This window comes from Mustela nivalis (genome assembly GCF_964662115.1).
Source record: "Mustela nivalis genome assembly, chromosome: 3".
In the NCBI taxonomy this organism is placed as follows: Eukaryota; Metazoa; Chordata; class Mammalia; order Carnivora; family Mustelidae; genus Mustela; species Mustela nivalis.
The window spans coordinates 93,292,342-93,319,466 of NC_139022.1; the positions used below are offsets into that span (position 1 = coordinate 93,292,342).

At 37.2% G+C, this 27,125-nt stretch overlaps 1 protein-coding gene across 18 annotated transcripts in view; it reads left to right on the plus strand.

The window, feature by feature from the left end:
- The window catches only part of PDE4D (phosphodiesterase 4D), a 1,511,392-nt gene that overhangs the window by 1,023,515 nt on the left and 460,752 nt on the right, over positions 1-27,125 (plus strand). Inside the window, exon 1 of one of the 18 annotated variants that reach the window (XM_082725930.1) lies at positions 18,892-19,031. The exons of the other annotated variants lie outside the window; for them this stretch is intronic. Within the exon in view, the coding sequence (XP_082582056.1) occupies positions 19,021-19,031 (11 nt within the window). The 5' untranslated portion in view covers positions 18,892-19,020. Of the gene's footprint in view, positions 1-18,891; positions 19,032-27,125 lie in introns of those variants that run through there. 18 annotated transcript variants of the gene reach the window in all.

The window sequence follows — 27,125 nt, forward strand, 5'->3', positions numbered from 1 at the left end:
AGTATTCTTTGTTTTTGCACCAAACCCAGTGCTCCATGCAATCCATGCCCTCTCTAATACCCACCACCGGCTTAGCTATTTTATCCAGCCTTTTGAAGCGTTCCCTATTAGAAAGTGTTCCTCTGTGTACCTCGTTCATTGTTTTGCTAGGAATTACTTCAGCCTGTATAAAATGTCATCTAATAATTTTGGTGTGCATTTCTATTCTTATTTCTTTTTCTTCTTTTCAAAACTGTCTTAAAATAATTGTTTCTGTACTCTTTTTTTTTAATTTTTAGCATAACAGTATTCATTATTTTTGCACCACACCCAATCCGTGCCCTCTCTAATACCCACCACCTGGTTCCCCCAACCTCCCACCCACCGCCGCTTCAAACCCCTCAGATTGTTTTTCAGAGTCCATAGTCTCTCATGGTTCACCTCCCCTCCCAATTTCCCCCAACTCCCTTCTCCTCTCTAACTCCCCTTGTCCTCCATGCTATTTGTTATGCTCCACAAATAAGTGAAACCATATGATAATTGACTCTCTCTGCTTGACTTATTTCACTCAGCATAATCTCTTCCAGTCCCATCCATGTTGCTACAAAAGTTGGGTATTCATCCTTTCTGATGGAGGCATAATACTCCATAGTGTATATGGACCACATCTTCCTTATCCATTCATCCATTGAAGGGGGAGGGAGCCACCAGATCGACTGATTGTTTCTGTACAGAGGTACAACCCTTAATTTGTCCAACCTGTCTTTGAGCCCCCCCTGCTGTTTTCCACTTAAATTATATACCTGTTGACGATGCATAAGTTGGTTTAAAACAATGAATTCTTAGATAAGCTATTTTAAACTGAAACATTTCCTTTTTCCAAAAGAAGAGGGTATCAATCAATTTAGATACTGACTTAGTACAAAAGAAATTCAAAAGTAACACTTAAAAACCGGTACTGTTTTTAAAGATGTACTTGTCATATATTACTACTTGTATTAATGTAATGAATTAACACTTTGAATTATTAAAAACTAGACAAACTACAGAGTCATATGTGATCTTCTCAGGTATACTGTAAACATGTTGGAGTCAACAACATGACTTGTATCTTTCTCTACTTCCTCACGGTTTCCAGGATTTTACTTTGACATAATTCAGTAATTAACCATTGAAAAAAATCTAAAGGCATTTCTTCAACTATCTTGCTATCCAAATTCATGGTGTACATATCTTTAGGGCAATGTAGCTGAAATGAATATAACATCTTGTGCAGTGTTTATGTATGTTTCATCAATCAACTGTGACAGATAAAGTCTCCCTACATTACTTTATAAAAAAGGCACCCTTTTCTCAAGCTTGGCTGCTGTTTAGCTTAATAAAGACCTATTATACTATTGTCAAGAGACAAGAAAATTCATAGCCTTACCAATGTAGATTTGAAGCCATATAATGAGTCCATGAGATAATGGACCTTGAATATGGATCTCAGTAATGATAACATCCAATCTATAGGGGTTTTATCATGATAAAAGCAATAATGCATATAAAATACTTAGCACAGTACTTGGCACATATAAAGTCTAAGTTGTACTTTAAACAGTTATTGTTTTATGAATAAACCATAAGTGGGCATTTTTCACTTTGAGAATGTGCTATTTAAATGTTGAAAATCAGCTTTTCTTCTGTCTGTGATAATTTCCTTAACATTAGTTTTGGAAATGGTGCCACATATCCTTATATTAATGTACTGCAAGAGGCCAATCAAATGTAGGCATAAAAAGAGTAATTTTCTGCTCTTCTCAGCACCCTCTGCTAATAATGCTGGTTGAACATCTTCTAAAAAGACTGTTGATGCCAGAGCCAATTGAGAATTAGGCAGGTGGATGTTTTCAAGTTCAGCTAATAATAATATCACTTCCGCACTTCCCCCTGAGTTCTTGCTGTATTAAAGCTGCAGTTCCCTTTGGCTAGCTTTTGAGTATAACCTGGAGACACATACTATTTCAGCTTGTTGCTCTCCTCCTAAGAGGAGAAGCAGAGGCGGATAACCAAATTACCAAAATCTAGGAGATTAGACTGTGGGAGCTATGGCATAGATTTACATTGAATCCCAACCCAAAATTTGGTTTGAATGTTGAGACTAATGATGCCCCCCCCACATACATGTGCACGTGCACACACACAAACACACACACACACAGTGGCTATGAAAATACTTATTGCCTGTATAATTGAGATTTTTCTGGAGAAAGCAGAGCAAGTTGACTGCCTTGGGAATTTTACAGTTTTTAGGGGTGGAGTCCAAGCTAAGAGTGTTGCTTGTTAGAGGCTCCTGTAGTTTGAATATCTCACCAACACCTAAGGAGAGAGCAACTGGGCTTTCTTATCAGCTGGCTCAGATGTGGGACAGGGATGAAGAGGGCTCTTACGTAAGAGCCATCAGCCAACATAAAAAAATGGAGTCATACTCCTTTTACAGAGATTAAGATGTATGAGAACAAAGAAGTGGACCACAATGATACACAACCAGTGTTTCCAAGGACTGAGAACTAAGGTAGGTTTTTAGAAGCATGTGTTTCTATTAATGGCACACATTATTTAGCCAAACTGTATTACATGGGGATGGTGAGTTTTTCCCTCTGAACTTTCATCATACAAATAGGAATAATTCTGTTTTGAGTTACTTAAAATAATGTATTTTTCCTACTGATAAATGCAAAATGTGTTGTTACTAAACATACATAAGCATTTAACTTTTTTTTTTTTTTTTAAGATTTTATTTATCCATTTGACAGAGATCACAAGTAGGCAGAAAGGCAGGCAGAGAGAGAGAGAGGAGGAAGCAGGCTCCCCGCAGAGCAGAAAGCCCAACATGGGGCTCGATCCCAGGACCCTGGGATCACGACCCGAGCCGAAGGCAAAGGCTTTAATCCACTGAGCCACCCAGGCGCCCCAAGCATTTAACTTTTACTTGGTGCAATTATATTATGAAATGATACAGCATGTAACTTTCTTAAAAAATAGGATGACAGGGGCACCTGGGTGGCTCAGTGGGTTTAAAACCTCTGCCTTCGGCTCAAGTCATGATCCCATAGTTCTGGGATCGAGTCCCACATCGGGCTCTTTGCTCGGCAAGGAGCCTGCTTCCCTCTCTCTCTCTGCCTACTTGTGATCTCTGTCAAATGGATAAATAAAATCTTTAAAAAAAAAATAGGATGACAGGTAGTATTGGGATTCAAAGGGGCTCAGTATAACTCTTCTCTCTCATGGCATGAAGCCAAGTCTAGTGTATGCATTGTATCTGTCACATGCCAATATATATATTGGTTGCTTATTTTATGTTCATTATATATATTATTCATTCACTGAGTATTTTATTGTTACCGCAACATGCTTCAGATCCAGTATTTTAAAAATTAATATCTTATGCTTGTCTTAAGAAGTTCATAGTCTTTCAGAAAAATAAGAATACAGAATAATAAAAGATATGCAATATTGTAAGGTCTCTGGTAGAGAAGTATGCTGATTATCCTGGATATGTTTTTTGAGAATTCCAGAACCTTTTTAAATAATTGTATTTTAGGGCACCTGAATGGCACAGTTAGTTAACTATCTGATGCTTGGTTTCATCTCAGGGTGGTGAGATAGAGCCCCACATAAGTCTTCATGCTCAGCAGGGAGCCTGCTTAAGACTCTTTCTTTCCCTCTAGCTCCTATCCCCCTCTAAAATAACAGTAAATAAATCTTAAATATACCTTTTAACAGGACAGATGCATTATAATAGTGAGAAAAGCCATCAGTTTCTTGTTTCTTGTTTTATCTTCTATCACATACTATCTGTAGACTCCTGACTCAAAGAACATGCTCAATCAAGAGAGTAAATCACATTCTGCTTTGGATGGGCTGACCCATAGCACTCAGAGACATATTTCTGCTTTGGCTCACTGAAAGGTCATAATCCAGGATGAAACCAAGCTTGAAAATCACAGCAAAACAATGAAAAAATTCTGAGAACATATTACCTAAAATTTTTAGAAAGTGAGGAAGTAAAACCTCCAGTTCATCGAATTTTGAAATAAATCCTGCTCTGTGCATTCCATTCTACTAGCTAGTTGTCATTTATGGACGGCCATGGACCACATTACTTAAGTGCTTTAGCTCTCCTGTCTTTATCTAGTTATATTGCTAGGCAGAATATCACTAGATATACAGCACTACCACTATATTGTAGTCTTGATTTTTATGGGATAAGAGTGAGAGCACTTCCAACAAGATGAACCTGCCCCGCGACGACCATCACTGCATTGAGTAGCCTTATTTTAAATTTTCCCTTCAATAGAAAGCACACATTTCTGAGAATCTAAGTGTAGTTTTTTTTCTAATTTTCCAGTAGTGGTCATAGATGATGGATTTATTTCACTTTCATCACTTTGGACACTTTGGACAAAATTACCCAAGCGTTCCAGAATGTGAAATGAATGCGCAGGGGTATCGTAATCTAACCTTTTTTCCTACCCTGAAGGATACTGAGATGGGAGATCTCCACAACAGAACCCTCTTTAAATTATACTTTCTAATGCTATGCACTCGTCCTTGGATCCTTCTGGAAATTTTTCTCCAAATATAGAAATTACATTGATATAAATAACAATTAAAAGACTAAGACCAACCTCTTAAAAATAATCAAAGCAAAAAAAATAATCTCAGCAAAAAAAAAAAAGTAAATAAATAAAACAAGAACTTTTAACCTTCTATAAAATACCTCCATCCCATTAAGATACAGTGATTTAGGATTAGAATTAGTGTGGTATCAGATATTAATTTTTTTCTTTCCACTAGAATTTTTCCATTTTTATTTTCTATATCAGTGTGAAGAAAAATAAGACTTACAGTATTCCCCGAGGAGTGTCTTACAAAACTTAACACCAGCCAAAAAACCCAAAAACCAAAACAAAACAACAAAGCCAAAAACACCTTTATGGTTAAAGAAGTTGTCTAAGTGGAAAATAATGACTTTCCTAATTTAACTCAAATAATTATCCAGGTCTAATTTGTCTTTTTCCCAAAGTGAACAAAATGTTTCTATTTTTTCGATATTCACTCTAGGTTTTAATTGGGTGGGAGTATATTGAGGAACCTCCTATTGCTCATAGGCCAAGTTGACAGTTTTCTGAATCTGAGCCACATTGCTTGAGACAGACCTGACTCCCACAGGTTAGAAGTGATTGAATAAATATCTATTCTTTTAGGCAACTATGCAGGTGGGTGTTTCACCTTTGAAAGTCATGTCATGGAAGTCTGACCTCTTTCTCTTTGCTTTGGGTTATAGTGGGTTATAGTCTCAGATGGAGTTATCTCTTATTGGAACAGATGCATGTAGGCATTTTGCTGTCCTCTGGTATCCCACATAAATTTAACCCAATCATTAGTTATATGTCCTCCATAGACTAAAATGGTATTTTATTCTATTAAGGATCTTTTAATTTAATAAACATTTACTGAATGATTTTTCTCTTCTAAGAGATATAAGGCATATAGAGATGGAGTGAGCATAGCTCAAATCCTCAGGAGAGTATAACACTGAGGGAAACACCAATGTAGGGAGAGAGGACTTAGAAGAACAAGACAGCTTTTCCAAGGTTCCAAAGGCAGTTTTAAAGATTATTTATTTATTTATTTATTTGACAGAGAGAGAGAGAGAGAGATCAGAAGTAGGCAGAGAGGCAGGCAGAGAGAGAGGAGGAAGCAGGCTCCCTGCTGAGCAGAGAGCCCGATGTGGGACTTGATCCCAGGACCCTGAGATCATGAACTGAGCCGAAGGCAGTGGCTTAACCCACTGAGCCACCCAGGTGCCCCAAAGGCAGTTTTAAATTTCCTGGGCAAGCGTAAGGTAATTTCCAAATTTTAGTCGTTTGTGCCTTTTCACACTTTATCTCCATCCCAAAACTCTCTGTTAAAATGTAACTCTCTACTGCCTGTTCCACTTGACATTCCTATTAGCAGCTTATCCTTTACCTGTCAGTATATGAAATGGTAGCACTCCCCTGGTCTCTTGCTGCAGAAGTATTTCCCCAGTATATTTAGCTATTATTTCCAATCACTCAATCACATACTGATTTTATATGCTAAATATTTCTCAGCTAAATATTTCTCCCACCCTTCTTATCAGTTCTATCAGGACTACACCCATTGAGATCTTAATCAGCCCTCACCCAACCCTTGTAACAGCTAACTAGTTTCCATTTCTCTAATCTGTTCAGTTAACTGCGTCACTCACATAAGGCATGGGAGAAACCTATCAAAAATGTAAGTCTAACCAGGCGACATTTCCAAGTGTTTCAGACCCTTCGGGGATTTCAAAAACTACAGGATAGGGTTCTCAAACTATAGGACATTTGGAATAACTTCTCCAAATGCATTTCTTCCACTTTTCCCTTTGAATACTCTAATTATGATTTAGCTTATTATTGAAACAGGGAACTTTTGAGACTAAATGAGGAAATTATTCTTATATTGGGGATGCAGATTCAGAAGGTGACTGGATATATGGCCATCCTACTCTTTGTTCCTATCTACATGTTTTCATGGTCTTGCACATAGCCTGCTGTTTTCTCTTTCTAAAGTATCTACCCCTCTTTCTTCCCCAGATACCTCTTTTTGACTTTCTGAGATTCACCTCGAATTCCATCCTCCTCTGGATACATTCTCTCACATTCCTGCCTTCCAAGAGGCATTTGACACCTCCTTTGTACTCCTATATGCTTAATATTCATCTCTCATTGTACTTGCTAAGTAATATGGGTATTTGCTTCTGTGTTCATTTGTCCACAAAGATTGCAAGCTCCTTACAACTAGGAGCTATTCTTCTACTTATCCATTGTATTTAGTGTATTTGTATCTAATAAATGCTCATTGAAGTGACCAAATTTGAACCTCAAGTTCATCAATGTACTCTCCATGTCCCAGCATAGGTAAAGGAATGCCACTGATTTTTTTTTTTTTGTAAGATTTATTTATTTATTTGAGAGAAAGAGAGAAAGAGAAAGACAGCTAGAGAGCATGAGGAGGGGGAGGAGCAGAGGATGAGGAAGAGAATCTTAGGCAGACTCCTTGCTGAGCTTAGAGCCCACTGCTGGGCTTGATCTCACAAGGCAGAGATCATGACCTGAGCCAAAATCAAGAGTCAGGCACTTGACTGACTGAGCCACCCAGGTGTCTCACCATTGATTTTTTTTTTTTTTAGAAATAAAAAGCTGACAGTTTAGGCTGCCCTATTTAAAAAACAAAAAACAACAACTATATGAACAAGCATAATCCAAATTGAAAGGCAAACAGACTGAAGGAAATATGTGTAAAAAGTCTTCAAGACTAATGATAAGTAGTCATTATAATAAAGTCAATGACTTTATTATAAGTGGAAAGAGTGCTATAAAGAGAGAGGCAGTGGGTTTCACAAGGTGGAACTTCTGGAGACCAAGGATATGATTCAGGAGTGCAAGTGTGCATATGGATGGTAAATTGAATTCTGGAGTTTAAGCTAAATGAGGAAGAAAGTAAGTTGGTCTAGCATGTGAGACTCTAATATGAAACAATAGGACAGAAACACAGTATTGGAAGTGATATTGGGGAAGGAGAGAAGATGAGAAGGGATGAACAAGAGGAGAAATGGAACAATTAAAATCTATTAACTTTTTCCTCAGAAGTGACACAATGAGCAGTCAGATCAGGGTAGGAGAGGCATCTACACTTCTGAAGGATGGAAATGGAATGGAAATATGGAAGTGAGAATTTGTGATGAGGCTGTTGGAAGTTTGATGATAAATTTTACCATGAAAACGAAAGATTCAAAGGCTGATACATGATAATATGATAAGCACAGAGAGAGGGGCATTCAAGGATGTAATGTGTTTGTCAAGGGGAAGCCTTCTTGAGGTATGGGGGTAGACTAATGGACTCCAAGAAGCATAACAAACAAGGAAACCCCTTCTGATAGGAAAAAAATAGGAAGTTAGTACCATCAGGGGAAGCTTGATTTCAGTGTGGTCAAGGGCCTGAACACGTTATCTTCAGAACTGATCAGGCATGCATGTACATTTGCTTACAGTATCACCAAAGCTAGAGAAGACCCACAGGAGGCTTATTGAGAGGTGATTATTGGTGGAGGAGGTAACCCTAAAATGGGGTGGATATGGCAAAGTGAACATACTGACAAAAGTAGCAGCCAGAGAGACTTCTGCCTTGGTTGGTAATTGCAGAGTTGCCTGCATGGGTTTTGAACACAAAATCCTGTGTTAGAGACTAGCTTTTTGTTACAAAAACGTGTAGATCAAATTATGTAAGACTGGTGATTCACAGACCTGTATCGCTGAAGAAAATAATACATTATATGTTAATCAATCAATCAATCAATCAATAAAACCATATAGAACAAATTCATTCCTTCCAAGGGAGACGCCAAGTGAAGAATAAGATTTGGGTTCATCTGAAAGTCTCTATCACTGAGCGATATTTTTCTGGACTTGTTGGGACACTGAGGCTGCTAGTGGGGCTGCTTCAAAGTTCCAGTGCAGGTGCAGGGGATCTGTTAGATGTTGAGAAATTTTTCTGGTGCTTTGGAAAACAGATTAGAAATAGTTAATAATAGTTTAAAAGATGATTGTGCAATCTTGGTCACATTTTTTTTTTTTTGCAGTAATTAATGAAAATCACACAGAAAAAATTTCAAGGCTTAAGCATAGAAGAATTTAAGACATCATAATGAAGTGAAAACTATGACCAACATTTCAACTTTCTCCTGATGTCTCACTTTCTGTAAGAATTAACGTGACCAGGTGCCATCACATTAAATGAGGTGGCTCATTGGGTGGCCGGTGGGTTAAAGCCTCTGCCTTCAGCTCAGGTCATGGTCCCAGGGTCCTGGGATTGAGCCCATCAGGCTCTCTGCTCAGTGGGGAGCCTGCTTCCTCCTCTCTCTCTGCCTGCCTCTCTGCCTGCTTGTGATCTCTGTCTGTCAAATAAATAAATAAAATCTTAAAAAAAAAAATAGGAATTAACATGGACCAGGAAAACAGTTTCCAGGCTTTATGCTTGGGTTCACAGGTCTGATATTCATATCAAATTAGGGCACTGACTTTCACAAACAAGTGTTCAGGAGCTGAATTTGTATCTTAATTCTAGCTAGTATTTATTTCTTGGTTCTATAATCCATCAGTCTACTAACATGGCAATACCTTGGAAGTTTTTAATGGCTAAGCAAATTCTAGAAAACTCCTTCATTACAAGTCTGGCACGTTGTGATGTTCACAAATGGAGCACAAACAATGCTTGCAGCTTGGATGATATTTTCCCTGTTGTTATTGGTCTGAACTCACCAGGCAGCGACACTCAGAGCATCACATTGTCTTTCACTAGGTTGCATCGCATTTTCAGTATCACCCCAGGTAGTGACACTCAGAGCATTACATTGTCTTACTGCGTTGCATTGCCTTTTTGATAGCACACCTGCAGACTGTTAAAGGAAATATTTCTCTAATCCTAATTGGGGTTACTAGGGTCAAAGCCAAGTTTCCAAAGCTCATGTTGTTTCTAATCCTATTTCCATGCCTGTGTATTAAGCCATTAACTTTTGAAGTAGTCTTTATATAACAACTTAGAAAAAAGACGTGTTTTGTAACATGGTCAAATATGATCAGATCTCTGTCTCATGTGCAGACACATGTGACCCACCTTCTTCCATAATGCTCCCATATTTCTGGTTTGCTGCACGTCCTTTCAGAATTGTGTAGCTTCATGAATCTAACTTAAACAGCCATGTATTTTCACAAATAAATAGATTTAGTCCTCCCATTACTGTGGATCCTAAAATACCCTGCCACATCAATCAATAGTTAATCATGTAGTTTCTGTCCTAGTAATTTATCTACACATTCAAGCACTGCAATTATATATTTAAACACTAGGACACCTATCATTTGGACTCTATAACTTGAGTTGCTGTTTATTAGAGAAAAAATTATTTAATTTCTATTTATAACTGAATGGGACATTTAGTAGGCCATTTGAGAATGAGAGAAGATGAGGAAAAATGAGACCTTACCATGTTTCGACAGCTTCACACTAATCTCTGAATCTTTACAAAGGATTTTAGCCACCTGCAAAAGAAATAGCTTTTTTCAGAATAGTCTTTTTGTCTATGTGCCTAATGCATGGTTTGGATTTTTGCCAAAATGCCTGAAATCAGTTATTGAAGGAAAAAAACAATATTTTGGAACTGACTTTATGATTAATTTTCATATGTCTTGTTTATTATGTTTAACTATAGAATTTATTTTAATAAGAAAAAGTAAGACATACGTATCTGAGTTCCTTTTTGGATCTGTTTGGATATATATAAATTTCAATGGTGATACTGAAAGTGCTTTAAGTTTTTATTTCATCTTTTTGGAGAAACACTGAGAAGAATATTGAATTTTACATAACTAGTTATCAGTTACTATTCAAAATGAGATTATGGAGGTTTTTCTAAAAATTTTAAATAAAATTTGCTTCCAATGTTACTTGATTTTCCTATGTAGTAGATGCTTAATTAGTATTTTATCAGTCACTACTGACATTAGTACTGACTTGCTTTACTGGAAACTCCGTGTTAGAGTTTGTGGTTGAAATTTGTGATGGAGAAGGTGATGGTGTATTGCAAGAAAATAATTGCACATGAAAAGGGAGACAAATATTTGAGAGATACCTACTATGTGTTATCTACTTTATATATGAGATCTGACTTAAAGTCCACTTCAGCCCTCCACCTAGAAGTAGATATTATCAGTTGTCATGCTATTGATACATTTATTTTACTCTTTTTAAACAACTGAGATATTTCAAACACATGCAAAAGTTGCAGAAAGCAACATACACATAGCCATTGCCTACAAGTAATTGATTTAAACCATCTCATCAAAAGGCATATTTGTTGCAGATGACTTTTAGAAATATATAAAATATTATCGATACTCCTCTACATATTTGAACTGTGGAAAAATAAGTTGAGAAAGAGATAAAATAACTTGCACAAATTCACTCTGCTAGTATATAGAGCCGAAATTGGATCCGCTACAAATGGGCTCAGGAGCTCATGTTCCTTCCCTCCATCTTGAAGACTTTCTCTGTCCTCCCTTATTAGATTCACGGACCCACTAATAACATACTTTGTAGAGCCACTTTATGGTCGGGGAGGTGATTAAGCCTTTTACTTTTATGGTGACATATCAGTTTCCAATTAATTTTGACACTTAATAAAGTATTATATGTTCACCTGTTCAATTATTTTCTGTTTCACATCAAGAGAACAAGACAATTTGGTTATATTAGCTTCATTTACTTCAACTTAATATAATTAGTTATTATAGTGCGCAAATGCAGGTACCTACAGGAGTGCACAAAAATGACAAACATAGTGTAACAAAAAAGTCATGCTGCATTTCTTAGTGGTTTAAATTCTGGGCTTGGGCATATATTCTTTGGTTGGAATACATTTTTAATATGTTTTATTTCTTCTCCACAGTTGTTAGTTAGGTCCCTAGAATCATCTGTAAAGTGGGGATCATCATCTGTATTCATGGTACTCGTATAAAGAACTGAGTTAATGCCTCTGAAGGCATTTGACAGAGTGATTAGCATGAAGGAGCTACTCTGCATTTATTCACTCTGGTCACTCGGAAAACAAAAAGCTATTTTGCATGTGGTGGTGGGGGAGGCAGTTGGAAAACAGCCAGTATATGAAATATTTCTTTTATTTTTTTAATTAAAGATTGTTTATTTGACAGAGAGAGTTAGTGAGAGAGGGAACACAAGCAGGGGGAGTGGGAGAGGGAGAAGCAAGCTTCTCACTGAGCAAGGAGCCCATTGCGGGTCTTGAACTCAGGACCCTGGGATCATGACCTGAGCCAAAGGCAGACGCCTAACAACTGAGCTGCCAAGGCACCCCTGAAATATTTCTAAAAAATTTTGATTTAGCTCTACTAGCTGCTATTTAAAAAGTCATTTGCCACGTGAGAACCTATCTTAAGAGGGTACTGACTCCATAGTTGAGTTAGAGAAGAGAAGAGGGGAAAAAAAATCAATTGACTACTTATAAAGGTGTCTCATTTTTGTGGGCATATGAGAGACCAAAGAGATAAACAAATATTTGAAAAATGATCTTCTTGCTATACAGGCAGTACTAACCAATTAAAATGTTATTGTTATATTATTAAAGCAATGCTGTTTTACAATTTCATTATCTCTAGAGAAATACCAGGGACTTTATTAAACACATACTTTTAAAAAGTGGAAATCTTGGATACTGTTACCACCACTATGTGTTAGAAAACAACTGCATGGGGAAAGAAGAGTTGGTGGGTTATTAAAATATAAAGAAATAAGGGGAAAACAAAATTCTATGATATTGTCCGTTTCCCTTGAGACCCAACCCTGACACAATTATTTCCTTTTAAGATTTCTTTCCCACTAATGAATCAATTTGACCCCTTTTTTATGTAGGTACATAGAAGTGAATAAAAATTTGTTCTCACTGCTAAGGCACCCCAAATCTTATTAATGTAATTGTTTAAAGTCTTGAAGCAATGAAGGAAAAAAAGAGTACTGAAACTCCACATACTTGCTTTCTTTAATATAACAAATATATCCGACTCTTCTACCAAACAACTCCATATTTTCCAGGCAAGTTTCCTTAAGATAGGAACTTTAAACATTATATTGATTCTCCCTAGAAGTATGGAGTTCTGAAAAACAAAGTAATCCCATTTACTAACTAAAATTGCATTAATTAAAGAATAGTTCCGACATATCAAGAGAGAAACTAATTAATATTTCTAGAGGCATGTGCTTTTGTAAGAAACAAAAGAGCCTAAGTAAGTAGAAGCCCCAGGAAGAGAACAGTATTGCAGAGTGAGCAACAGCAATAGTCCTTATTAATATTAAAATTAAGGAATGGGCTTGGATTGGAAAATAGCCCCTAGCTTATTTACCAGAGGACTTTGTAGTTTTTCTCCTTTTTTGACTCATCTCAGTTGGAAAGCACAGATGTTCTCTACATCTGTCTCTCACTCACCCTTAAATTTTACTTACCAGCTGAACCATCAATCCTAATACATCCAAAAATATTTTATTATGGTTATAATTCAACTGTTGTATTTGAGTACATACAAATTTTCTGAAACCGTGCGTGGCTATCCTGGTCCTATTTTGAAAGCTCTCTGAAGACTCCTTGGGGGGGGGGGAAGGATTATCCCAGTGATTACATTTCTTTAAAAAGTTTATTGTTCTGCTAAATCTGTATCTAGTTATTTGTTATAAAATGAGCCCCTATCTTGGCATTAAGTAACTGTTTGCTAAGCAGTGTGGACAGCTATGCACACGCTAACGCCACCATTACACATTTTATTAAAAAACTACAAAATGAAGCAAAGAGAAGAGATGTTCCTGGTAATGGTATTTCAAATGAGTATTTTAACAGCTTATCTACTCTAAATTAATTTCTGATAAATGAAATAGTTGCATTCCAAATCTTGCAAGATGCACATCTCTTCACTGTTTCCTCCCCCAACCACCACCTCCCCCCACCCCACAGCTTACATCAGCAGAATAGCATGAATTATTTGGTATTGGTACAGCATGAAAATGTGAGGTTAAAAAAAGAAAATGAAAGTTATAGACTCAGTGGCCTCCAGACCTTAAAAATGGTAGTGCTTTTGATTCTGTTGTATTTTACCTTGCTTCAGTAAGGTAAATACTTTTAAGTATTATTACTTATTTTGCTCTTACTGGTATCATAAGATCTGTGTGAGATGTCTAAAACATGAGAGAACTAGAGGCACTCAGAGGCAGGTCTAAGTAATTAGTTCAAGAATCCTTGCCACAGTAGAGCAAGGGCAGTGTGGGTAGAAGAGCAATGCCCCCTGTATCCCCAAGTAGGTGTCAGAGGCATAGAGCAGGGCAGGAAGGACCTTGCAGTAGTTCTCTAAAGGGCCTGTCTTTGGCAGTCTTCCTTTCTTAGCAGCTCCTGTACCACCAGCCATCCCATAGAGCAGAGGGGAGAGGAAATGAACATTACTTGTTGCAGGATCTCATTGACCTTGCAATGCTCGGAGGAGTTGAGCAACTCAGCAGGTTTCATTTGTTCAATGATTGCTTTGCTTTTTTGGTTTTATGTTGTTGTTGTTAAGATTTTATTTATTTATTTTAGAAAGAGAGAGATTGAGAGAGGAATTGCAAGTTGGGAAGGGGCAGAGGCAGAGGGAGAAGCAGGCTCCAGGCTAAGAAGGGAGCCTGATGTGGGGCTCCATCGGAGGATCCTGGGATCATGACCTGAGTGAAGTGAGACGCTTAACCAACTTACTGAGTCATGCAGGTGCTCCTCAAAGACTTAGAGTCAAGTTCATAGCCAGGGTCTAATTCTTCAAGACATGCCTTTTCTGTGTTAGCCTCACTTCTTGCACTTTTTCGTGGCACCTCCCCTTCCTGTCTGCTTTTAAAAAATCTTTTAGCTTATGGATCCTTAAAAACTGCTTTAAACCCTTTCTGTGGAATAAGAATGTGTATAATTAAATAGACAAATAATGGGAAGGGGTCATAGGTGATAGTAGGATCACTTTAGCCATAAGGAAGTGAAATTTAAGCAGCTTGCCCAACGTCAGACAGTAGATTTCTTGTACGAGAGGCATGCAAGCCTGGTTCCTGACCCTCTCTATATTTTGCCATCATATTTACTCATTTTCTCTTGGTCTCAGCTTAACTGAGTAAGCATGAAAATTTTAAATAACAGTTATGGGCATATGGTTCTCCAACTATAAAATGGGGATTTTAATAATCTCTGTCTCCTAAGGGTGTTGTAAGAGTTAACTGAAATAAGACATCTGTATAAAGCATATGTATTGGAGGCTACGGCATGGTTGGGGTCGTGGATCAAACCAGGCCCTGACTTGTGTCTCCTTTAAAGTCCAGACACCTTGACAAGGAGTTAAGGATGGGAAAGTTGAGTAACACTGAGAAAGGGTTTGTGCTCTGTGTCGTGCGCTCGCCTACGTGACTTCCCACACGCTCTCCCTACAGAAGGGAACAATGTGGTCAGGGTCATGAATTCTTAGTTGGTCCTTGTTGTTCTGTACTTCCCATAACCCACTCCCTGGTTGATGTCTTGCTAATGGCTTTAGCTGAGACTACCTGGCATCACGAGGTTTGCTTGTAGTTAATGTAAACTTGTTATAGAAACTTGCGGTCATCTGACTAGGTACTGATGTATTACTCCTTCTATTGTGGTCTGCCTTATAAATGCTTTTAAGATGTGGAATAAAATCGGCACTGTTGGACATCCTCCTCAGTGCTCCTCCTGCCCCCATCTCTTTGTCTCTTCATTTCTTTTCACCATCCTCTTACCCTCACGTTTCCTGGTCGATTTGTCGCGCCGGCTGCGACACATATGTAATATTTCCTTGTTAGTTATTATTTTGTAAATAATTGGAGATTAAGGTGTCTTAAGGAAAATGTCTGTGGTAACTATGATGAAAAGTTTACAGCCGTTAGTGGACAAATAATTATGATGATCATTCAAATATTTGAAAGTCTTTTTTAGTCTCTGAAAAGCAACCATGAAAAGTCTATTCTGACATTATATAGGGATAGAGAAAAAGACTGAGGAAGTTAACGATGGGAAATGAGAGGTGAGGAGAAAATGAACCAAATAATTCCCATTTGTTCCAGTGTTCCTAGGTAACACTGCTTTCAGAATGCCAGAGGTGGCATATGCATTACAGAACCCTCAACCAAATCACATCCATGAAACCATACAAGGTAAATTTTAACAGGGTACCAATTGTCTCTATTCCAAATCAAACAGTGGACTCCAGAAAAAAATACATCATAATTGCGATCATAATTGAAAGGAATAGGAAAGAGTTGGTTGCTTTTTTTTTTTTTTTCAGGCTTGCTTTTGTAGATTGGTGAAAGGCATTTGAAAAAGCTTAAACCCTTTTGCCAGTATTTCAAGGTAGCTTTGATGGTATTTAGAAGGCAACCTCATTTTAAAGACAACTATATTCTCACAGAACCCAGGAGAATCAAGCAGTTGGCATAGCAGGTTATCTGAATTTGATCTGCATTGACAAGGGGGTGGGGCTGGGAATGCCCAAGGTAATACTGTGTTCCGCTTCTTTGTGGACTCCTTTGACAACAGTGAGAATGTCTGAGTGTTATTCATTTTCTGACAGTGTTAGCTCTGATCTTCTGCAAAAATAAAAGCACTTAGAAATTTTACTTTTTTGGTCTTTAGTCAGGACATTTCTTCTAGAACATTTGTTCTGTAGTAAGAGTGTATATAGCTATACAATAAATGTATGTACCTATATAACAAATCCAAAAATATATGCCTACAAAGTTTGGTAGAAGTCTTGCTTCAAGGCACCATTGTTGGGAAGAGAGGTTGTTTTGTAAAGCCTTACTGGTAGGTGTTATGTCCATGATCAAAGGAGCGAGACTGATACAAAGCGAAGGTCAAGCAAAGCTTTATTTTGCGCCAGCACCGAGAATCAAACTGACAGGTCAGGGCTGTCTCTTACAGAGAGGGTAACCCCTCCCTGCCTTACAGACTAACTTTTTAAAGGGCAAAGGCCATGTGGTTGAGCCTGGCCACACACAGCTGGCCAATGAGATTGTAACACACAGAGAAAGCTGCACAGTCATGTTAGGTCAAACACAGGTGGCCAATTGAATTACAATTCATCCCATAGTAGCTATTTGAACTAGCCTATCGTCTTGGTCAGAATTGGCGTCCAAAAGGCGGGGCCCACACTCCTTGGTAGCTAGGGAGACAGTATGCGTGCTCCACTGATTGGATGTCTCCACCTGGCCTAACCGGCTCTTATATTTGGGCTCTGTTACCTGGGACTGGTTGACCATATTTTACTAGTTTCCCCAGACTTGCTTTTAAGTAAGTCTGCTGAGGTGGGGGTGCAGGGTCAGTTTAAGTTTTACTGCATAAACAACAAAATGGCTGTTCAATGGAGATGGAGCCACTATGGCTAAATAGGCCCTTATAGTAGGGGCTTAAAAAATTAAGCTAGCCTCTTATGTGCAAATATAAATGTTAGTTTCCTCTGTGTATCTTTTTAAAAAACTTTCAGTGTGGGTAGATAGGCAGGGCCAGATGTCTCTGTCTTAATTATTCATACTCTTTAATAAATAACAATGACATACAGTGAAAATAAAGCCCAGATGGGTGACACATTGCACAAATCATCGGAGGTACTATATAGTCATTTCTGAGTTTCCTGAATACTAACAGATAATACAGATCATCTTTTTATCTGTTTATCAATCAAATGACAAGTATCTGCTGTGTCTTCTATGAACAAAGCACTGTGCTACTGGCCAGATGGATTATAAAAACACACCGCCAGAACATCATTTGTTTTTATTTCTGTTATCCTCAGACTCTAGGCTTCCCTAGGTTTCTAGCAGTTATTTTCAAGAGTGATCCAAAAGCAGAGCTGAGTTTGCTGTGGTGGCTACTGAGCTAGCCTGTTTACTAGCTTGAGTCTCATGCATTATGGTGGATATTACTGGTTCTCAAACAGTGGTTGGTGAATCATGGAACCAAGGAATTTCAGAACTCAGAGAAATTCAGAGCTGAATTCAAGTTATATTTTACTGAAGAGAAAATGTGAAATAAATGATTAAGTGATTTCACCAAGGCAAGGCAACTAGTTAGTGTCAAAACTGAAGCTTCAAATATAGGCTGCTAATAGATCTGATGTTTTTTCCAATGCTACTGCATCACAGAAATGTGTGGGATCAAAAGTGCCATCATGGGAATGAGGGCACAGTATCTTGGGTTTGCTGTTGACTAAGGATGGGAAAGAAATAGGAAGGGGCACAAATAGTCACCAATATACCTAGTTCATTTATTTGTTCTAGAATAATGTTCTTATTTTCTCCAAATAAGATCTGGCTCCACAAATCTTAGTGGGTTTTCTGACTGGCATAGGATTACCTAGACTCTCTCTCAAAGTACAGAACCCCACAGTCATAGAGTCTTGAATTACAGGGATGTTGTTTTCCTAGATATAATATGATGTATAGGACCATTCTGGGAAAATAAAGATATGCTAATTGGTTGGCTTTAGACAGACACAGTGTATTACATGTGGGGCATGAAAATGAGAACATTATTTACCAGCTACTTAATCACTAGTTAGTACTAGTATTAAGATAAATATATTTTGCTTGGTGTATACAGATGTGAAACCCTTGAAGAACTATAGCTTTGACTTGCTTTCTAAGAATTTTCCAGTCATAGGGAAGCCTGGGTACCAGTGGCATTATCCAGAGATGTTTGACTTAGTTGGAATTCTTTATAGTTGGTGCTACCGGGAAGAAGGGCACAGCCGGGGGAGCCAGCAGAGCTGTGTCGAGGGTGCCCCATAATGGAAAGAGGCCCAAGTGAAAACCAGGATGTGCTTGTCCCTAACCCCCAGTAAACTGTGTTCTTCCTGTTGAAATGCAGCTCTATTGCCCCTGGAACAGGAATGATAATACTCTTTGCCACTTTAGTTCAATTTCAGTGTTTATACTGCAAATGTTTGCCCACTTAGTTAATGATCATTAATGTTAGCCTTAATAAGGAAGAAGAGAGCATTGGTCCTTTCCAGTAAATATGAGTCAGTCTTAGAGACAAAGGGAGGTGCAGGTGTGTTACTAAACACTAATTTGCATCCTGAGTCCAGTGTGGGGAGACAGTTGCCATTGTTGCCAGGCAACTAGTCCTAACAGAACATACATGCTGGTGAACTTTATGTATGGTCATTTTGACACCAACTGAAATGTACATTTCACTACCTCTTTTGGTCCCTGGCTGCTATCAGTCACTCAAACAAAAGCAACCAGGAAGAGTACCCCTTTGGCAACTCTGCTGCCTTAGGCAGGACCTTAAGAATAGTAAAAGACTTTAAAGATTATTGATGTTTTTATCTATTGACTTTCAAGAAGGGAATGGACTCAAGGTAAAATATGTGAGATGCTCACATAATTTTCTTATTTAAAAGATTTTAAAAATACTTCCAAGTATATATATTTCTGTGTAAATAATGATTGAATTCCTATGGGATATAGCAAAATATGGGGTTTTATTAACAAGGAACATAAGATGGTAATTGCCATTAGAAAGATGCCTCTCCTGATGACCATTAAGCAAGAGTCAAAAAGGTTTGCACTGTTATGATAATGATATATGCACACTTTCAAAACCTGGTTTTATTACCTAGTATACCACAATACCTTACTTGGGTCTGTTTCAATAAAAATAAATAAATAAATAAATAAATAATATATATATATATATATATATTTTTTTTTTCAAAAGCAAGAGAAAAATTACTTAATTTTTTCTTTTGATATTTTAAAAATTTATTTTGAATAGCTTATGAAAAACCTTGCATTTTCAGGAGCATATTCACCAATTACTTTACAAAGATAATCTTTGTCTCAGCGTATTTGAAATGACAAAATCACTTTTTATAGAGCTCACCATTCTAGCAGGGTTCATTTTAAAGAGTGTTTTAAAGAACAATGCCAAAATAAATGGTCCCTCTCTTTTCCCTTAATTCATTCCCTAGAGAGTAGACAGTATAGACCATAGTTGAACCAGCATGTTTCAATAAGCACGTGATTACTGAAGCAGTTTTCCAAAATTATTTTTTAAGGAGTTAAAATATTTAATGATAGAAAATAGAAGAAGCCTCAAATAAATCCAGCTATGTAGAAATGTCTGTCATTTGTTAATTAGCAACCCAGAGAGAGCTGCAGTCTTTTTTGGTGTATTGTTATTTTTCATGTGAAGTATATCTCATATGCACAAAGAGTATAAAAAGAATCATGTCCACAAAGTAAGGAATAGTTTTGATGAAGAGGTTGTATTAATGGTGATAGTGATGGGAACCCCACAGTGATCAAGGGCTTTACTTCCAAAAAAAGTCAAATCGTAGAATCTTAATGTTGGGAAAGACCATAGTATTCTGGCCAGGGAGTTTGGTACTGCTTGGAACATCCTTTCCCCACCATTCACCGAGAGGTACTTACAGAGCAGAGAAGAGGGGCCAGAGATTTTAGGGAGGTTTACATTTGCAGCATTTGCAGGCCTAATTCAATCCCATTTTAGAGATGAAGCAGGTATGGCTCAGCGTATCTAATGATGTATATAGAAACAGAGCTAGATGGTGCTAAACCCATCCTAGAATTCCTGATTCATACTTTTTGGGGTTTTTTGGGGGGGGGGTAATGGGTTGCTGACATTATATTACTTCCCAATTTATCAGAAAGTACAACTGTCCAGTTGAACAAGTAGGACTTGTGAAACACAGTCAGAAAATATTTGTCTTTTCCTCCACTGCCTTAAAAAACCAATGGAGAAGTGAGACTCAAAATGCCTACAACTCTCTCAAGAGAAATTCTGTCTTAAGTTTCTTGTTTCTTCTTTATTGGTCCTTTGGGCCTCTTTTAGAAGCTGGGTGTGGGATGTCAGCTAAGAATCAGAAAATCTGCTCCTTCACAAGTCCTATAAGATCATCTAGCAACTCCAGGGTGTGGGATTATTTGCCTTCTATTGCTTTATGTATTTATTTGACATAGAGTATGTGAATACGATTTGGGGGAGAGGGAAAGAGAGAGGGAAAGGCAGACTCCCCGCTGAGCAGAGAGCCTGATGCAGGGCTCAATCCCAGGACCCTGAGATCATAACCTGAGCCAAAATCAACAGTCAGAAGCTTAACCTCCTCAATCACCCAGGTGCCCCATGTCTTTCACTTTTTTTAGGGCCTCTGGAGAAATGGGAGAGAAAGAGCTCCCACAATCACCTTGGTACACAGTCATTGAGTTCAGGTGTACCATGTGCATGGTGCTGCCTGGTTATTGCTATCTTGGTTACTCTGCAAACATTAAAGCATGTAACCTTTGACTTTAAGTTCATTTCAAGGGAGGAGAATGATATAAACTATTTTAGTAGGGGCAATTTGCTTATAAAGAAGAGGATTCCCTAAAGGCAGGGACCATTTTGCCATGTTAAATAATATTATCTCTCTGACACATGGTAGGGCCTCAATAAGTGAATGAATAAACAGAGATAAAAGTAGGTCAAGTAAAAAAATTTTTTGGAAGGATACAAAATTATTTGAATGAAACCACATGCCCATAAGTATGCCTAGCTTTGTAAGGTGCCCCATCCTAGCATGTTGGTTCCACAGACTTCACTGCTGGTGATTCTTGATGACCCAACATGGCTAAGCACCATGATAGTGCATCTAGAGTGCCCATCATGAATGAAAAAAAATAGAAAAGTTCTTGAATAACCCAAGTGGGACCAGAACTTGGGTGTTGGGTAAAAGTGAGAAATAAAATAAGGGAAGTCATCTGTGACACTGATAATGTTTATTGTAGGCCATTCAGAGCATACAGGGAAGCTTGTTAACACTTTACATGCTGAAAGGACAGTTTTTTCAAAGAGGTATACATACTTTCCATGTCCATGAATAATAATGTTGTCAAAAGCAGCATCATTTTCTCTTAGGTAAATTATCACACCCTTCTTGATAACTTTGCAAATTTAAAATCATCACTGAATAGTTGACTAAAAAGTGTCATAGAATATTCGTGGACAAATATTTTGGAAATTTTCCCTTTTAATGAAGTTATGGAAGTGTTCACACTTATAAAAATCTTTACTGTTGAAAAAACAGAATTAAAAACACAGCTTCCAAAAATGTCCCCTGTGAGTAGGAGGACTATTTTGTTTGCCACAAGATACTAGTGAAATATTGAGAGAAAAAGACAAGATAATCTGTAACAGCGGAAATTAGAAATTAATTTGCATACCCTCCCTACCCCGATCTGCATTTACAGGATCTTTGCCATAGTTATTCTATTAGAGAGCATTTTTATGGGTGCCTGGGTGTCTCACTTGATTAAGTGACTGCTTTCGGCTCAGGTCATGAACTCGGAGTCCCGCATCAGGCTCCCAGCCCCATGGAGAGTCTGTTTCTCCTTCTGACCTTCTCCCCTCTCATGCTCTCTCTCTCTCAAATAAATAAATAAAACCTAAATAAAACCTTTAAAAAAAAAAAAAAAAAGAAAGTATCTTTATGAGTTCTCCGCTGCTTTGATTAGAATTATGGCTGGATAAACTACTACTCTTCATAGGTTATAGAATTGCATCAATTTTTTAACTGTGAGAAAAGGGGAAACAGCCAGAAGTGCCAGAGAGCCCAACAACCTGATGCAGAAATACTTTTATTTTCCCACCCAGCATAATACATTCACATATAGATATGTAAATTTAACAGAGAAAAAAGTTTCACCAAGTTGTACGTATTCTTACTACAGGTAGGTCAGTCAAATCTATTAGTTTTAAACCTGTCACAGGCCATGCCACTTGTTACACAAGTTTCCTGTTGGCCAGGAGCCCACACTATAATATGCTGATCCAAGGTAAAAATCCAAATGGGACATCTGAAAACACAATCAAGGGTGGAAGAGGTAATAAACAGGAAGTTGTATTACTTCATCTCTCTTTCTTCTGAGGACAGATCAAAGGAAAAGAGTCAAAAACATACTTAGGTATTGATCTGGAATCGTTTAGACTTTAACTGTGGTGGTGAGGGCAGACTATGTTCTTATTAGCACAGTATCTGTGTAGAAGTTGTTGCGGAGTGGGTCTTCCAGCCCTAGCAGTGCTTTGGAATCCCCTGGGGGAATGTTGGAAGATGAAGAAATCCAGGCACGTTGAATCAGAATCTCTCAACAGCAGGCCTGGGCATCCGTATTTTCAGGAAGCTCCCCAGATAACTCTAATAGGCACTTATGTTTCAAACCATCACCAGTTATTCTGAGCCCATGATTTTGTCTTGTGCATTGAATATTTTTGTCATTCTATCAATTCTTTTTTACGTGGTATTTTTTGAGATGTGTCATGTCCATCACCCAAGAGCAAGATGTATTTAAAAATTACTGAGGTTAGATAGAGTAAATAATTATGCATTGTTAAAGATATTTTAAGATACTTGTTACTAGAGTATTATAGCTGTAGTTTATTTAAAATCTTATAAAAATCCATTGAGCAAGGTTACATGTTAAGTACTTTTTATCTAGTTGAATATGGCTCAGGAGAAAACTTATTAACTGATTACATAGGATAATTTGGAATGGTATATTTATTCAAATAATACACTTAAATAATCCTCAGATATGTTATTATCTTTCAAAATAAAAAATGAATTCTGTAACTTTGCCGCAGATTTTAGTTAAAATTGTTACACAAACACACATATTTTAGCTTTTAATGTCTTTGGTATGTAATGACTGAACTATATATTCCACAGTATCTTGAACATTGAGTAAACTAAGCTAGAACTTTAAACTATTAACAAATAGAAGATCTTTCTGTATCCAATTTAATAAGATAAAATGATTTATAGTTAGCATAGCCATCTTTCACATATAAACAGACACTTAAGTTCTTAAAAACAGGTTGTTCTTTTAGGTAATTTCAACACTGCCTCTGCAATCTTTTCCCCAAATTTAGTTTAGATGTTTTTTAATCTATCTGAGAAAAAGTAGTCTGGTTATAAACCTCAGCTCTGTGGTTACACAGATTGTTTCCATTTCTCATTAGATACCACTATGGCAAAAATTACTAATGCCTAAAAGAAAATAAGATATGGATATTCCCATATGGTAATTATTAATGTCCTCAACTAAATCCAGTATTTTAAATTCGAGTGGTAAGCATACTTTTTCCTTAATATTTTTGTAACATCAATAATCTCTTTGTTTTTGCTTTTCAAGAATAAGATATACTGATTCATATAATTATTTTGAGAGTAAAATCAATTTAGTAGCCACTGTTGTTCAGTGAAACAAGCAAAGCAAATTATAGGAAAGTTTAACTTAATATCACTATCAAGTTCTTTTTTTCTCAAGCAGAATTAATATTCTCAATTTAACTCTCTGTAGGTGGTTTTTACAGCTGCCTTAGAATATTTCCTGTCAATTGCGAGTAGAAATTCAAATTACTGAATTCAATAATAGTGAAATGTTTGTGTTCCCTGGATTGTTTTTATAGACTGATGGTCCTATTATTCTTTTTCATGTGTTACTCTTACTTCTGAATATTTCTCTATAGACCAGTGAAACTTATTGTGATATTTAATTCAATTACCTTTTAAAATCATCTATTGTTACATGTTGTAATGTCATTAAGAAGTATAGTTTGCAAGCAATATTTCAAAGTTTGTCTGTTTAAAATGTAGTACAGGGTATTTGTTTTGTAGTTATAGGCCTCATAGTTTCTATATAAAATATCCTCCTTTTGCAACATGAAGTTGAGTTGAAGTTGAATTGAGTTATGGGAGTGAGGGGACATGGACATTTGACCACATGCAATTTGGTTTTCCAAAGTGTGTAACACAAAACTATATTTGAACAAATGCAATGCCAAATGGGCAATGTTGTATAAAAGACTGTGTTATACATGAATTTGCCAACCCAAGATAATCCCAACTCATCTCAGACTTACATAAAAGTTCCAGAAGAGAATAACTCCAATGGAGGTAAATTTGAACACATTTGGCAAAATGGCCAAAATATAAGGCCCTCGGAGACAATATACATATGCTTGCATTTTGCTAATGATGTGTTTCTAGGCATTCACCAGGCCTATTATAATCAGTTAACATTTTCATTTTATTTATTTATTTGTTTGTTTGTTTGTTTATTTTAGAGAGACAGAGAGAGGGTGGAGAGAGGGGTGGAGGGAGAGAGAGAATCTCAAGCAGGCTCCATGCTGGGTGTGGAGTTCAATGAAGGGCTCTGTCTCATGATAGATAATCCTATGAGATCATGACTTCAGAAAACAAGAGTTGAATGCTTAACTGACTGAGCCACCACTCACCTCCAGTTTACATTAATAAATAAATAAATAAATATACTGAAATAAAAGCTACATAAAAGCATCCAGCTTGATAAATGTCCACAAAATTAACATATTTATGTAACCATCTTCCAGATTGGAAAATAGAATATTATCAAGTCTTCCAGAGATCCCTGGTACCATACTCCAGTCACCAGCCCTCCCACCCTGGCCCACAAGGGTAACCAAAATCCTGGCTTCTATCACATTAGATTAAGTTTTGTTTTTTTAAAACAATAATGTGTTCTTGAATCAAGTGTTGCTTTTTTTCTAAGATATTTTTTCCTAGCCAGAAATAGAACTCAGAGTTTAATTTCACCATTTTAGCCATAAAATGGAGGGAAAGAAGGTTGGATAGATTGCTAGAGAGAAACTCCTACTTCTCATTCATTCCCTACACGATGACATACATAATCAAGGCTTTAAAAGCCTAAGAGCCTTGGTTTGTTTCTTTTAGTGAGCTGCTTGGTGAAGTAGAAAACATCACTTTAGGTTACTTACACATTCGTTGTAGAACTTTATTTTATATGGTTTTAATGTTAAAATGGAAACAGATGGAAATATAAGGGGAAGAAGAGAGTTTTTAAAGGACCTGCCCTATAATTTCTTTTTGGGCTTGGGTGGCCAGTGGGAACACCCTAGAAGCCTGGGTACATTGGGCCATATGGCAGTCAAAAAGCTCAGCCTCACAGTAGTTGTGTCTGCAAATCTTAGTTTCTGACTGACAATCAAAAAAAAAAAAAAAAAAGCATTCTGTCAAAAAAGCAATGTGTGGGAAGCTAAGCCAACCTTTGTTTGTCTCTTCAAGAAGAGACATAAGTAGACCTAAGATACAAGATAGAAAACTGAGAATTCTTTTTTTTCTTATTTTTTAAAAAATTTTTAAAGATTTTATTTATTTATTTAAAAGACAGAGATCACAAGTAGGCAGAAAGGCAGGTAGAGAGAGGAAGAGAAGCAGGTTTCCTGCTGAGCAGAGAGCCCAATGCGGGGCTCGATCCCAGGACCCTGGGACCATGACCTGAGCCGAAGGCAGAGGCTTTAATCCACTGAGCCACCCAGGCACCCCAAAAACTGAGAATTCTAAACCCCTCTAAGACATCTTCTGCAAATTCCTTGAGCTTAATTCTAATTAACATCTTGTTAGGGTTCAAGTAGGGTTCCCACTTTGCAAGACTAATTTTCAGTTTAAGATGGCAGAAGTAAAAATTCTTGGGGTGCTCCACACTGATTTGAGGATGAAAGTAAGGTTAAAGATTTGCCATATACAAGAGAGTTATGGAATAAAACTAGATTATACTTAAATTTTCCTTCTGAAAGTAGGGCTAGTATCTAGCCCTAGTTTTTGGCCTTGTTTTGGATTAGAGATGCCTTTGAGAATCTGATTAAATCTATAGGCCTTCTCTGAAAGTCAGAGCTGTACACATCTTAGCTATGGGTTGAGTCAAGGTCATAGACTCTCTTAAACTAATCCATGAACCCCTCTGATGAACCCTAAACCAAACTTACAGTTCTTACTCTGAATTCCAAAACAGAAGTCCACCAGTGGAAACAATCTGGTAGTGATGGAGATTTGTGTCTTCTTATAGTTCTCTATGGCAGGAGCCTTCATTGTTTACCCCTTGCTCAGTTTCATCCTCTTCCTTCATGACCTGAAGATTATTTTTTTTTCTCATTATCAAACCCAAATTATCTTGCTTCAAGTTAGTTTCTTTTCTGTTGAACAGAAGTACATTTCTTGGGGTAAAAAATCATTAACACCCTTCTAGTAGAAAGAAAGAGGAAATACACCCCATTGCTATACTTGATAGCAGCAATTAAATCAATCTTCTGTTGCTTCTCAATTTTGAACTTAAATACCGGGCATCAGTAACCCCCCTTTTTAGCATAAAAGTCTCTATGGCTGCAGTTATTATTATTTTATTATTTTGGCTACTCATTGGTCATGACAAGATAGGCTAGATTATTCTGCAGTAACCAAAATGTCAGTAGTACAATACAACAATAGTTTGTTTCTTACCCTTCCTACATATTCAAGATAGATTGGCAAGGTGGCTCTGCTTTGTAGCCAATCTGGGACCCAGGGTGGCTGAAGCTACTTCTCAATACAGACTTCCACATTTACCCTAACAGAGAAGAA